Source organism: Armigeres subalbatus, chromosome 3 (assembly GCF_024139115.2).
Source record: "Armigeres subalbatus isolate Guangzhou_Male chromosome 3, GZ_Asu_2, whole genome shotgun sequence".
In the NCBI taxonomy this organism is placed as follows: Eukaryota; Metazoa; Arthropoda; class Insecta; order Diptera; family Culicidae; genus Armigeres; species Armigeres subalbatus.
The window spans coordinates 72684905-72699475 of record NC_085141.1 but is presented as its reverse complement, the minus strand read 5'-3'; the positions used below and the strand labels follow the sequence as shown (position 1 = coordinate 72699475).

The following is a 14571-nucleotide window of genomic DNA, read 5'->3' as shown; positions in this document are numbered from 1 at the left end:
GCCTCCGTTTCACATCAAATTTTTATTGCATTTCTACTGGAACCGACGGCGACTTGGAGGATGACAACAGGGCGAAGACTATCGGCGACGACCAGCAAGCAGAACTAACGGTGGGAACCTCGATCGTCTTCGTCATTCAATCTGATTATTATTCCGACACCGAAGCACTCTACAGTTCTTGTAACAAGGTTAGCTACCTGCCATTTGGCCATTTGGCCGAGCAGTGAGAAAGTGCATCCTCGGAGCAATCGCCATAAGGCGAAATGTCGCACGCGTGCCTGCTAGCCGCCGATCTGACGCGACAGTGGCGGCGACTTAAACGCGTGGCGCGCAATCGTTTGGGCAACCCAGTAATGATGGTAAACGCAACCAATGCGACTTTAATTTCTTTTCTTTGATTGGCGTTTTCATCCAATAATAAAGCTCTGCTCCACGCGGATCCATCATACTTACCAAAAGGAAATTGGAATTAGTTTTTCCTCTTTTATAATCGGTAACTTTCTCCGTACTCGGTCTGCGAGACGCAGATGTTTACGTTGAAGATGCAGTGGTTCCTTGCTGTTACATGCGATCGAACGATCTTTCCGATCGTCGCTCTTCACGTTAATTTTATATTTCCCGAATTCCAACCCCTAAGAGATGATGGAAAAGCCAGCTGTCCACAAACATCGGAAGACAGACTTCCTTTTGCCCTGGAGGGGTTCCGAATAGAGAAGGGAATCTATAGATGAAGAAGAAACGTAAAAGGCGTCCCTTCGTCGTCTATGCGATTTTTTCTTTTCGCCTTGCTTGGATAGTGACTGGCAGTCTCTTGGTTGGTTTCGGATATTTACATTTTCAATCAACATCTGTCTCGGTTCTCGGTTTGCCCAGTGTGAACTATTCTCCAAAGGGATTTTTGCGTAATGGATTTCGTCTTTTGGGAAGAACGTGAGGGCGTAATGGGAATAATTGCATTGGATCACGAGGGTAAAGATGCGAAAAAGTACAGATGTATGTAATTAGAGAATGTCTATCAATACTTTTGGGATTTGTCGGAGTTAAAAGAGTCTTAAAATTTAGAACGTGTCTGTGACCGAACCGCGATATGTTTGCGTTTTGTTACCGTCAAATAGCATCGATGATGGTTGATTCTTATCGTTCCTATCATATGACCGCAACGACGAAGAAGACGACGGCGACGGAAGCTATTAAGATATAATTGAATGAAAGCCAACGGTTCAAGCGTTAAGCACGTGTGATGTTCATACCGCAAGAACTAAATGACGACAAGGGGAAATGAGTAAACGCACACTTGAGCTGTCGTTCGGTACGTACTCAATCGACTTGCGGCGGATGTTGAAAAAAAAAATGGAATTTGAATCCGCTTGTTGAGGGTCGGTGCCAGCACTTACAACATAGGTCAAAGGAAATCGGAAGTAGCATTTCCGATCCTTCAGCATTCTCCTCTTGCTTCTCTGTTTTAGAGATTGCAGATCTGTCTTAGTTTCCTACATTTGAAATCATATCACCTGCCTTTAGCAGTCTAATAATGTCTGTATTTTTCCTTTTTTTACAGTTCCTCGCAATGCATCGTCCTGTCCGGGTCCAAACAATCTACCGCCGCTGCAGTTCCACAATGTGCATGGCGATAACATTAGGATCTCACGCGATGGTACCGTAGCTCGACGATATGAATCCTTCTGCAAGGGAATCGCATTCAGTGCTCGACCTGTGCGGGTCAACGAGCGAGTTTGCGTTAAATTTATCGACATCTCGAATAACTGGAGTGGAGTGATTCGTTTCGGGTTCACCTGCAATGACCCAGCCACACTACGTGGCAATTTGCCAAAGTATGCATGCCCTGATCTGACCAACAAACCCGGATTCTGGGCCAAAGCACTCAACGAGCGATACTGTTATCGTAATAACGTACTGTTCTACTATGTCACACCCTCCGGAGATGTTCACTTTGGCATTAATGGAGAAGAAAAGGGGGTGTTCATCACCGATGTTGATTCTCGTGGTCCATTGTGGGCCGTAATTGACGTCTACGGCAACTCCACGGCTATTGAGTTCCTAGATTCGCGTATTTACATGTTCCAGCAACAACAACACCATCAGCAGCAACAACAGCACCAACATCATCACCATCATAACCAACAGCAATCCTGCGGTCGTCGATCTGCCGATCAAGAAATCGTACCTCAGTTGGAATCTCTCAGTATCAATCAACACAACCAGCAGCTGCTGGAAGAACGTCCAGTTCCTATGCCGTCAGTAATCAGCTCAGCCGCCCAGCGTTACAACAGTCCGGCACCAGGACTACTACCTCTTCCGTTCCATCCAATCCGAGGTCGTAATATTAAGTTCTCGCCTGACCGTACCGTAGCAACTCGTGCCGAAACGGAATTTTGTCAAGGATACGTATTCACCCCCCGTCCCATTAAGATTGGCGAAAAGCTAATAATACAAATCTTAAAGACCGACACCATGTTTGTCGGCTCTCTGGCACTCGGGCTTACGTCGTGTGATCCAGCCAACCTACAGCTTTCCGATCTACCGGACGACTCTGATTTGTTATTAGATCGTCCAGAATACTGGGTCGTCAGCAAAGATGTCGCTTCCACGCTGGTCCGTGGAGACGAATTATGCTTCTCGATTTCGGCAAATGGTGAAGTTTCTATCAGCAAGAATGGCGGCGCCCCATCTGTGATCATGCATATCGATCAAAGTCTACAGATGTGGGCTTTCCTGGACGTCTACGGATCAACTCAAAGCGTTCGCCTATTCAGCCACGCTATTGCTACTCCCATCGCGGCTGCTTCCTGTTCGGCTCTGTATCCAGAATCCCGAGCAATGACAGCTTCGACCAGCCAACGTAGTTTACAGGTTCAATCCACATGCCAACAAGCTCAGCCAACAGCCACTATTCGGCCTGATATGATTCAAATTAACCCCGGTGGAACCGTCCTGGTGGTAAATCTGCCCCCAACGGACATCATCTCACCCGCCTCCTCGCAACCTTCGGTCCAACAAGCCCAAGCCACCATCGTGTCCCGTGGTCTTCCGAGTTCTGCTTCAACGCTGTCAGTCCCGCTCTCAACTTTATCGTTGTCCTCGCACTCCGGTTCAACTGGAACGGGTGAAATCCTTCCGGCTTACAATTACACTGAGGTAAATAGCTATGTCATATTCATTTCACTGTAGAAGAAGATTTACAATGTTCGATAAGCATTTATTTGTTATTACACGTTTCATATAACTTTAAATATCGAATGAAATTGAACGTTTTGTTTCGAACATGAAAATGTCGACTTTCTGTTAGTTTAGTAATATCTCTATATTCAACGATCTAATCATAAATTTATTCTTCCGCTCTTTTTGCAGCCCATGCCCGCCTACAACAATGCATCCAACTATAACACCCTTGCGGCTGCTGCCGCAGCAGTCACCAACAATGCCCCCTCCTGCCAGTCTAGCAGTTCCTGTTCCTCAACGCCCGTGCCAACCCCGTCCATCGGAGTGAACCCTCCGATCTACAGTTCGACCGGGGTAGACTGTACCATTTGCTTCGAGAAGCCGATCGACTCGGTCCTATACATGTGTGGTCACATGTGCATGTGCTATGATTGTGCGATTAAACAGTGGCGCGGCATCGGAGGTGGACACTGTCCGCTATGTCGTGCTGTCATTCGCGACGTGATTCGCACCTACAAATCCTAAACTCGTGCGGAATCCATTGCGAGTTGGTGACATTTGCCGGCACCGTTAATTATCAGTCAGTCACGATACCAAAAATACTTACCTTTCATTCAATATGAATGACGGGAAGGAGGCATAACAAGTATATATGTGATTTATAATCCAAAAACTTTACAAAAAGATTCAAGCGGAACTCGGTAAGCGAACCATCTGTGGACTTTCGGAAAAATTCTGGTCATACTAAAACACTTATATTTTATGCAAGTAAATTATCAAGTAGTCAAAATTAGTGGGTGGGAAAAAGGAAGCCAAGATGTAGTGCAAGATGGGAATTGTAGCCCTACAAATGGGTTTTGTTTAGTTTCGTTTTCTGTCGAAATCGTTGACGAATGCATTATCTAGTTTGTAAGGTATCTGTTTTTCATATAGGGAGATAATAAACACTAATCAAACCAAAAATTGAAAATTTGCATAGTCGTTATTAGAACAAGCAACAAAAGTTGCAATCAGAAGGTCAGTAATTGGAAGATTGCCAAAAAAGTACATTACTTCCTAGTTTGAAACGCATAAAATAAATGAACAATGTAGTAAAATGATGAGTGAGAAATCGCATAGCAATGAGAAGTGAAATCAAATTATTCTTCACTGCTTAAACCTTATCAAAAACAGTTTATTTTCCCAATCTAGATTTTCATTATGCAAAATTGAACAAGCCTATATCTAATCTGCAAAATTGATACTTTCTAGTCAAGATAAAAATGAATTATATTGTAGCAGAGAGCGATAACCCCAAAGGAATACTTACTTTAAGAACCCCCTGGTGAGGAATTGAGACTGTGCTCTGCCGTTTTTGCTACAGACCTCCCAGGGCACTTATTTATTATTTTGCGTCCATTTCTATCTACACAATGATAACTTATCTCTCAATCTTGAATCTCCTATCAGCATTGTATAACAAATATACAAATTTAGATATAGATACAATATCAAAGGACAAAACATAGTTGACAAAAGTCAATAAATAAGCCAGCAGTGAAGATTAAAAGCATATACCAATAGTAGGTATCTTTCGTATGAACAAACTTTATTCGATAAAACAATATTATGTATAGTAGGATTAGGAATGCAACAGGAGACAGATAGTTGACACATTCTATTAATTTATTGTTATGAACGCATTTACAGTTAGGAAAAAACAAACATATTTTTAAAAAGTTAGCTGAATAACAACAATCAAGATAATACATTGTCTTGACAGTGCTAAAATGAACTTACAAACGAGTAGAATCATTTCGTCAGATATCACAGACCTGTTCCTTATAAACCTTCAGCGTCTGCGCTCATGAGACCAGTGGTTCACTACGTAACGGACATGAGATTTGGGACGTGTTCGAGTAGTACTTGCAAGCATTAGGAGTTTTCAAGTGACGCTTGTCCAACTCCACAGCGAACCCTGTTTTCAGAAGCTGGCTTGAATTGGAAGGAAACGATCGATAGGCAGGCCATGTTGAAAATGCAAGACAGCAACCCTGCAAAGATGGTGGTCGCTCCAGATTCGGCTGGTATAAGAAGGCGTGGAGCCCAGCGAGCTAGGTGGATAGATTAGCTGCAAATCGACTTGGCGATTGTTGGGCGTAAAGGGATGTGGCTGCGAATAGAGTAGTGTGGCGTCAAATAGTTGATTCAGTATAATTCCAACTTTGCTCAAAAGTCTCATGCCGATTTGGGTCAAATGGGGGTAAGAATAGGTCATTGTTTTAACTACTAAGAATGCTTGTAGAATAGATTGAATGTATTTGAGGGATAGAAGACTAAAATATAAGAGACCTTTTAGAACGATTTTGTTATCCGACCTCCAGTCTGTCGGTGAGAGCGATTACCCATTATCTTCGGAAATAAGCTTAGTATTGCCTTACGTTACAGATAAATTGATTAAATAACTCACTTTTATATATTTGTACATACTGTAACATTTGAGGGGGTTAGAAGCAGAGGGGTGTAAGTGACTTTTTCGCCAAATATGAGTTGACAATAGCTAAAAGTCTTTGACCTGATTCAACTCATTGCTGTCCACAAACTACGTAGACCAAAATATCACATTTTAAAACCCCTCCCTCCCCCCTAGTAGACTTTCGTAGACTTTTCCGAAAATTGCCTAAACCGGCACCAGGAATCGAACCCAGCCACTCTCAGCATGGTCTTGCTTTGTAGCCGCGGGTCTTACCGCATGGCTAAGGAGGGTCCCTACAAAATATGATATGTGATTGGAAAAATGTGGAAATCAACCACGTTTAAGCAATTCAGCTATTCAAATCCATTTCAGTATGTAGGTAAATATTCCAATAAAATTAGAATTTCAAACGTAACAAAATCCAACAAAACAAAATTCAATTTAAAACAAAATCTAATTTAATCCTCTGTCCACTACTCCTGAAACCAAATCTCATCCAAATCTCGTCCAAAAATACAAAACAAATTTTTTTTCAGGAATGTATGAAACAAATTTCGTTTGTTTGAGAAACTACTTTGAAGAACAATCATGAAGAACTGCTTGCAGTTTTCGCATTGCAAGTGCCCCAGGGTGTTGCGTTTTGCCAAAAACTATTGATCTGCATCGAAGAAATCGAAAGATTCGGTGCCAATTTATTAAAAACAGTTTTTGTTGTTTTATAGAAATTGTGTAAAATGGATATATGCAGTTTCTCAAACAAATGATTTAATTCTTCACGCAGGTTCAAATTCAAAGGAAACCGAAGAATTTTCAGAATTGCGATAAATTTCGAGTTGAAATTCCTAGAATGTCAAGTCTACATTCCAATAAGTTTCCCGTGGTAATTTTTATAGAATTTCCCAATTAAGAAGCTTTAAAGTTTCCCAGTAATACTCTAAAGAACTCTCCGTGAAAACTCCGACGCTTTTCTTGAAAATTCCATGCAATATCCCGTTGAAATCTCAAGAATTTCCTTCCAAATTCCAAAAATATTCCTTAGTAATTAATAATTCTTAGTAATTCTTAGTAATTTTCCGTGAAAATTTAGAATTATTTCCCGAGGTAATATTAAGTTTTAACGGACATTCCGAAATATTTCCCATGGAATTTTAAAATACGATATTTTTAAATTTACTTTGCAAATATGGAGCAATTTTCTTAGAAACTTTGAAAAAATCTTATGGACATTCCAAAGAGTGAGAACTCGATAAATTTTTGGTGAGAAATTCAAATATTTTCTCATGGATATTGTCAACATTTTCTTTAGAAATTCCGAAGATTTTCCATGGATAATTTCAAAGAATTCCTCGCGAAAATTCCGAAGAATTCCAGAAATTAGAAAAAAAAATTCCCGTGGCTTCCCAAAAAAAAAATTCCCAAAAAATAGAAATTCTGAGGGGTTTCTCGCGGAAATTTCGGAGAATTCCCCACACAAGCTCGAAAGAATGTCTTTTGGAAATTCAAATGACTTTTTCTTGGATATTCCAAAATGCTTTCTTCGTAAATTCCAAAGAATTTTTCGTTGAAGTACAACATAATTTCCCTTGAAAATTCTAAAGAGATACTTTTTTTAACTTATCTTTATTTCAAGGCTCAAGCGCCAGTAGGCATTACGGAGCCGTTATTTTATTGATTTTACAACCATGATTGTCGTCTTAATGTATAATATTAGTCTTGGGGAGCCGAAAGACTCGCGGCTTGGTCGAGGTTAAGGAGTACAAGAAAAAAAAATGGATGGGATGGGGCCTAGGTGGCGATGTTGTGGCACGTTCATTGATGATTGACGAGGTGTAGACAGGGATAAACTGTAATGATACAAACAAACAATTTTTCGAGCGAAGCGGGTGGGAACAAGGTGGACATTGACATTGATTTGTTTAAAGAAATTATACACAAGGACCATGTAGTCTAGGTCAAGCTTACCCAACACATCTCTGAGGTCTTCCTTTTCTGGTTCCCCTCGGGCCCGGAGGGATGCACATAAATCGGACCTGGCAACATCGTATTTAGGACAGCTCCAGACAACGTGGTTGATGTCTTGGTAACCTGCACCGCAGTCGCATCGATTGCTGTCGGCGAGCCCTATTCGATAGGAGTGTGCGTTTAAAGAGTAGTGATTGGACATTAGGCGACACATTACCTTGATAAAGTCTCGACTAATTGCCAATCCCTTGAACCAAGGTTTCTTCGATACATGTGGGAGAATAGAATGTAACCATCTACCCAAATCTCCTTCATCCCATTTTCGTTGCCAACTGACCAAAGCGTGATGACGAGCAATTGTGAAAAATTCGTTAAAGGCGATTTTGCGCTCATAAATATCGCCTTCCATAGCGCCCACCTTGGCAAGTGAGTCCGCTTTCTCGTTACCCGGAATCGAGCAATGTGAAGGGACCCATACAAAGGTGATAGTGTAAAAGCGATTTGAGAGAGCACTCAATATGGTTCGTATTTCACTCAGGAAATACGGTGAGTGCTGCACCGGCCTCATTGAACGGATAGCCTCTAAAGAACTGAGACTATCCGTAAAAATGAAATATTTATCAGAGGGAAGAGAGGCGATTCGCTCTAATGCATAGTGTATAGCAGCTAATTCTGCGATATATTCGGAACAAGGGTTTTGAAGTTTATGAGCGGCGCTATGAAGATTGTTAAAGACACCGAAACCAGTGGATTCATTTGATTTTGACCCGTCGGTGAAAAACCTTTTATTACAACTAACATGGCCGTACTTGCTTGTAAAAATTGGTGGTATGCACTCCGATCGGTGTGGATCTGATATTCCCTGGATCTCTTGTTTCATGGTCAGATCAAAAACTACAGTAGAACTGGAGGAGTCCAGGAAGCAACCACGATTGGGAACATTCAAAGAAGGACCAATCTCCAGGCTCATGTAGCAGTAGTACACTGTCATAAATTTTGATTGGAAGTTTCGTTCGATTAGTTTCTCAAAATTCTCAATTACCAATGGGTTTAAAACCTCACACCGGATGAGGAACCTGAACGACAATTCCACGAAACGATCTGATAAAGGAAGTACTCCCGCAAGTACCTCTAGACTCATTGTATGAGTCGAGTTCATACAACCCAACGCGATACGGAGACAACGATACTGGATACGTTGGAGTTTTAACAGGTGCGTTTGCGCGATGGATTGGAAACAACAATTCGATAACCGACAGAATCGTTGTACGATAAAGCTTTATCAGATCTTCCGGGTGGGCTCCTCACCATGTTCCGGTTACAGTCCGCATGAAGTTGATTCGTTGTTGGCATTTCTGATACAGATGTCTAATGTGCTTTCCCCAGGTGCCTTTCGAGTCGAACCAGACCCCTAAATATTTATGTGAAAGGCCTTGAGCTATTTTCTTACCCTCAAGGTGAAGCTCTATTTTTTCCGGCTTATGCTTCCTAGAAAAGACAATCAGCTCAGTTTTCTCCGGAGAGAATTCGATACCTAGCCGAATAGCCCAAGTAGACAAATTGTCTAAAGTATCTTGCAATGGTCCTTGCAGATCGTCCGCCGCTGTTCCTGTAAAGGAGACGACGGCGTCATCCGCAAGCTGTCTAAGCGTGCAATTTTCCATGAGACATCCATCGATATCTCTGACGTAAAAGTTGTAAAGAAGGGGGCTTAGGCATGAGCCCTGGGGGAGACCCATGTAACTAATTCTTGAAGTTGTCGAGTTTCCATGAGAAAAGCTCATATGTTTCTCAGACAACAAATTATACAAATAGTTGTTCAATATTGGTGAAAGTCCACACTCGTGGAGTTTGTCTGAAAGGACGTCAACGCAAACTGAGTCAAAAGCCCCCTTAATGTCCAAGAAAACTGAACCCATTTGCGCTTTTTGAGAATAGGTCAGTTGGATCTCTGTAATAAGCAGCGCAAGACAGTCGTTCGTTCCCTTGCCTCTGCGGAATCCAAATTGAGTATCTGATAGAAAGCCGTTCGATTCAACCCATTTGTCGAGCCGATTAAGAATCATCTTCTCAAACAGCTTCCGTATACACGACAACATCGCGATTGGCCGGTACGAATTGTGATCCGACACAGGTTTCTCCGGTTTCTTTATGGCGATCACTCTTACCTGTCTCCATTTATCTGGAACGATGTTGCTTTCCAGGAATAGATTGTATAAGTTCAACGATCGCCTCTTCGCGACGTCTGGGAGGTTTTTAAGCAGGTTGAACTTAATACCATCCATTCCAGGGGCAGAATTGTTACAAGAAAGGAGAGCAAGCGAGAACTCGGCCATCAAAAACGGACTATCCATTTCGCTTCGACCGCGTGTTACGTCACGCACGAATCCTTGTATAGGAACGGAATCCGGGCACACCTTTTTGGCGAATGCAATTATCCATCTGGATGAGCTTTCTCTATCTTCGTTAACCGCCGACGCGTTTCGCATTCTTTTACCGACGGTTCAGAGAGTTGTCATCGACGTTTCTCGCGATAGGCCATCAACAAAATGACGCCAGTACCCTCGTTTCTTGGCATTTACGAGGCTCTAGAATTTTCGTTCAAGAGAGATATACCGATCATAATTATCCCGCGAACCCCGCTTCCGATAATCCTTGAACGCGTCAGATTTTTCACGATATACTCTAGTACACTCGGCATCCCACCAGAGAGGAGATGGAGGACGTCGACGCGCTTGCGATCCCGGTATAGGTCTACGCTGCGCATGTAGCGCGCTGTTATGAATCAAACCGGCGATATATCGGTATTCTTCCAACGGAGGAAGTACCTCGACTAATTGTTCACCATCGATGATCGCTTCTGCATATTTTCCCCAGTCAATGTGCTTTGTGAGGTCGTATGCATTGCAAATCTGATGAGTCTGACGCGATCCATTGGTAATTGAGATTTCGATAGGCAAGTGATCACTACCATGGGGATCCTGAATCACTTTCCACGTACAATCCAATGTTAGTGAAATCGAACAGATTGAGAGGTCAATTCTACTTTCGAGTCCTGAAGATGCTACACGTGTTGCTTCCCCATTATTCAAATATGTCAAATTGAAGTAGTCACACATGTCATAAATCAAGGATGAACGGTTGTCATCGGTAAGCTCCCCCCAGGCTGTACCGTGTGAGTTAAAATCTCCTAGGATCAACCGTGGCTCAGGCATTGCTGAGCAAATAGCCGTAAGGTCTCTGTGTCGAACAGAAGCATTCGGCGGTATGTACACAGAGGCTATGCTTAAGCTTTTACCTTGTATGGTGACATGGCAAGCGACTACTTCAGTACCTATCATCGGGGGAAGATCAATTCTATAAAAGGAGTGGAGCTTGTTGATCCCCAAGAGCACCCCTCCATATCCATCGCCCCGATCTCGGCGAATAATATTGGAATCGTGGAAAGTAAGGTTTTTATCTGAAGTAAGCCATGTTTCACTAAGAGCAAATGCATCACAACACGAAGTGTGAACTAAATATTCAAATGCAGGTAAATTTTTAATGATGCTTCTACAGTTCCACTGCAGGACTACGATCTTATCCCCGACCTCGTTGGTTAAATTAGCCATCAAGGGATAAGATCGAATCAAGAACAGGCCATTTTGACATTAGTTGCTTCAATAAATGTTTCACCAGTGAGATTATCATATTGATGGTGTTTTTTAGATGTTCCTGGAAGTGATGGAAATTCGCCAGCCACAAACTTGAACCCCAATGATGAAATTTTCGGGGGTTTTCCACCACTTACTGATTTTCCAGGGGAAGATAGGATTCCCTGTTGATTGACTGGGACTTTTAGAGTAGTTTCATGTGTTAGAGGTTTATTTCTCATTCTCTTCCTCTTTGTACCTGTTTCAATCACAGTGTAATCCTCACCGTCCCCAGAGTCAGAACCTTGATCATCGAGGGGCAGGGAAGAGTAGAGATTGTCGTTAACAATAGGTTGGGTTGATCGCCAGCTGGCTTGGCGATTTTTTCAGCATTTCTGCATAAGATCGCCGTGATCGCTGTTGATGAATGGATCGCAGCTGATGTTTTCCCCGCTCTATGAACCGAGGGCGGGTGGACAGATCATGTGGAGCTTCACCGCAGCAGGTACATTTCTGCTCCGTGCTGCAGGGACCCTCTTGATGTTGTTCACCGCACTTACTGCAGAGCGGTTTGTTGCAGCAGTAAGTTTCGGTGTGTCCAATCTGCTGGCATTTGGTGCAGTGCATTACACTCGGTACATAGAGTCGCACAGGTAATCGAAGTTTCCCGATCACGAGATAGTCTGGCAAAGCCGATCCGGAGAAGGTTACTCGATACGAATCTGAAGTTTTTTTAGTGCCATCAGATGACACGCGGTTCATTTGTCTTACATCAATCACTTGGACAGCTGGGACGGCCCTATTCTTGAACCCACCAGCGCCAAGAGACTTGATGTCAGCACAGGACAGATACGGCTCGGTAACCACTCCGGCTACTTCGACTTCTCGACTCGGAATGTATACGTGGTATTCCCTCAAAAAGAGCTCGCAGGCAGCAATCTTATTTGCCTGTTCCCGATCACTAACTGTGATCCGCAACTTATTACGGCTCGGTGCATTCACCTCTTCTATGCCCCGAAACGACTTTGCCAGGTCTTTTGCGATTTGCAATTTGTTCAGCGGTTTGCCTTTGGGCCGGAAGAAAACCAGAAAGGGACCTTTCGATCCGCATGGGTATGCTTTCAGGCGGGGGGTAGCAGAAGTAGAGAGAGAAGGGGTGCTTTCATTTCGTGTCATAGTGGAACTGGTATCCATGAGTTCAGGGAAAACAGTTGTAGGGGTGCCAGTTGAGAGTTTTGGGACAATATTAGGTTGGATACCGTTTCGCTGCACCACTGAGGATAGCGGAGATGCTGTTTGTTGATCTAGATTGGTCTCCGATGATGTGAAAAGATGTTCGATCAAATTCTCGTAGGATGGAGAATCTATGGACTCATTGTCGGAGATCACAAATTTGGTTATCTCCCCCGCCTGTGTCATTTTCTTCCATACGGTCGTGTTATGGGTGAAAACAATATTTCAAGGAGGGAAGAAAAGTAGTTAAGAAGCAGTGAAAATGCTAGGTTGAGCAATTTCCACTCAGAAGAATGAATCTTCTAATAAATGTAATGTGAAAGAAGAAAATGATTTGAAATTAATAAAAACGAAAAAAAAAGATATAGGGGAAAATACCTATTCTTGGCAGTCTAAGACATTCGCCAAATTGAATGATAAAAATAATGAATAATTACACTAAAACACAAGTACAGTTTAACTGGTATACATTTATATGCTCTTTCTTTGATGATTGGTGTTCACTAAATATAACAACTTTTACCACAAACTCAGTAAATTTAATATAAAGTAACAGGTCAACGTTTCTTCTGTTGGCATAGCAATTTCTATTATCAACAATGAGTTTGCTCCCTTTAGCAACTAGACATGGAAGTAGAAAACTGGTAATGTATTGGTGCCAAATGCTGTTTGTTTATATCCTCCAGTAGTAAAATCCATTCATATTTATCGGCCGCACGCTCATCTCGTTTCACTCAATTTTGGAACAAATTTTAATAATAATTATCAAAACTGGCTTAAAACAAAACATGAATATTTAGCCTTGGCATCAATTTTATGTCATGTAGACAGATAGGCAAAAGCATTTAAACACATTGTAAATTAGTTTTCACTTCATTAAGACACAGGTCAGATGAAGGTGATCAAGCAAATAAATAAATAAATAAATAAATAAATAAAACAAATTCAACCCTTATGCGGCCAACAAGAAACAGACGTGAATGGCAGATAGGGTACCCGTGTACCCAGATATTGACATTTTTATAACTTTTACCATTGTTAACCTATTTGAATAATGTTGACCATTTTGGAGAAGGGATCTTAAATGCTTTTTGTCCGCTGCCAAGATTTACATCTTTTGTCTTTTGTAATGCCTTAGAGTCTTAAGCAAAAGTCTATCAACCAGTTTCAAATATACAACTTGCTCTTTGCGGTGCTTACATGATATGTTTGCTTCATCAAAAAAAAATCATGGTGTTTGTGTACAAGACACGACCGCTCGACGTAAACTACGTAAAACCAAATCTATACACATAAAAATGAATTTTTGTCTGTCTGCCCTTATAGACTAGGAAACGGCATGAACATTTGTATGTAGAGGTTTTTGGGAACGATGAAGATTCTTATGATGGTATTAGCCCCTTCTCTTCTGGAAGGGGGACTCCCATACAAATGAAGTACAAATTTCTGCTTTAATCGAGAATTAATCTAAAAAATGGAATCCAAATTTGCTAATTTCGAATATTTAACCTTTTAAATAATGTAAAAAATATATAATTAATAAATTTTAGGTGAAACGAAGCTCGTCGGTTCTAGTAGTATAGTATATTAACAATATATTACACCTCGTGAGTCTTCATATGTTGAATAATGGGCAGCACTGTCCTATCCAGCCGCTGGAGCCACCCCATTCTTACACCACGTTTCACAGTTGAAGAATAGATAATACCCTAAAAGTAGGCAATTATTTATGGCTGAAATGCGCTATGCAGGAATGGGAATGGTTTTGTTTTTTTTAGATGAGCTTGGAAAGTATTGATATTGCAAAAGGAAAACGGTCCTGTCAGCCACATAAGGGTTAAAATACTACGGCGTTGCTATCACTTTTGATATAATGGTCAGCGTAAAAATCTGAATGGAAGCGTTTGTATTTTAACACTTTTTTGTCTGTATTTTTGATAAAATCAAATCACATAGAATTGAGCGTGGTATCTTTTTAGCGTGTGTTTGATATGCTCACAAACACATTCTCTCGCTCTATTCCGAGGTGTGCTGCTGTCAAAGAAAACGAACAGTCCTGATTTTATTTAGTTAAATATAGAGCAAATATTGCATAAATTTGCTCTTTGT

At 41.6% G+C, this 14571-nt stretch overlaps 1 protein-coding gene across 2 annotated transcripts in view; it reads left to right on the top strand.

Annotated features, from left to right (window-relative positions):
• Positions 1-4954, top strand: part of LOC134226407 (protein neuralized-like) — a 99726-nt gene extending 94772 nt beyond the window's left edge. For both annotated transcript variants that reach the window (XM_062707169.1, XM_062707168.1), the window contains exons 2-3: positions 1559-3156; positions 3370-4954. In XM_062707169.1, the coding sequence (XP_062563153.1) occupies positions 1559-3156; positions 3370-3705 (1934 nt within the window). In that variant the 3' untranslated portion in view covers positions 3706-4954. The remainder of the gene's footprint in view (positions 1-1558; positions 3157-3369) is intronic.
• Positions 4955-14571: the final 9617 nt, after the last annotated feature.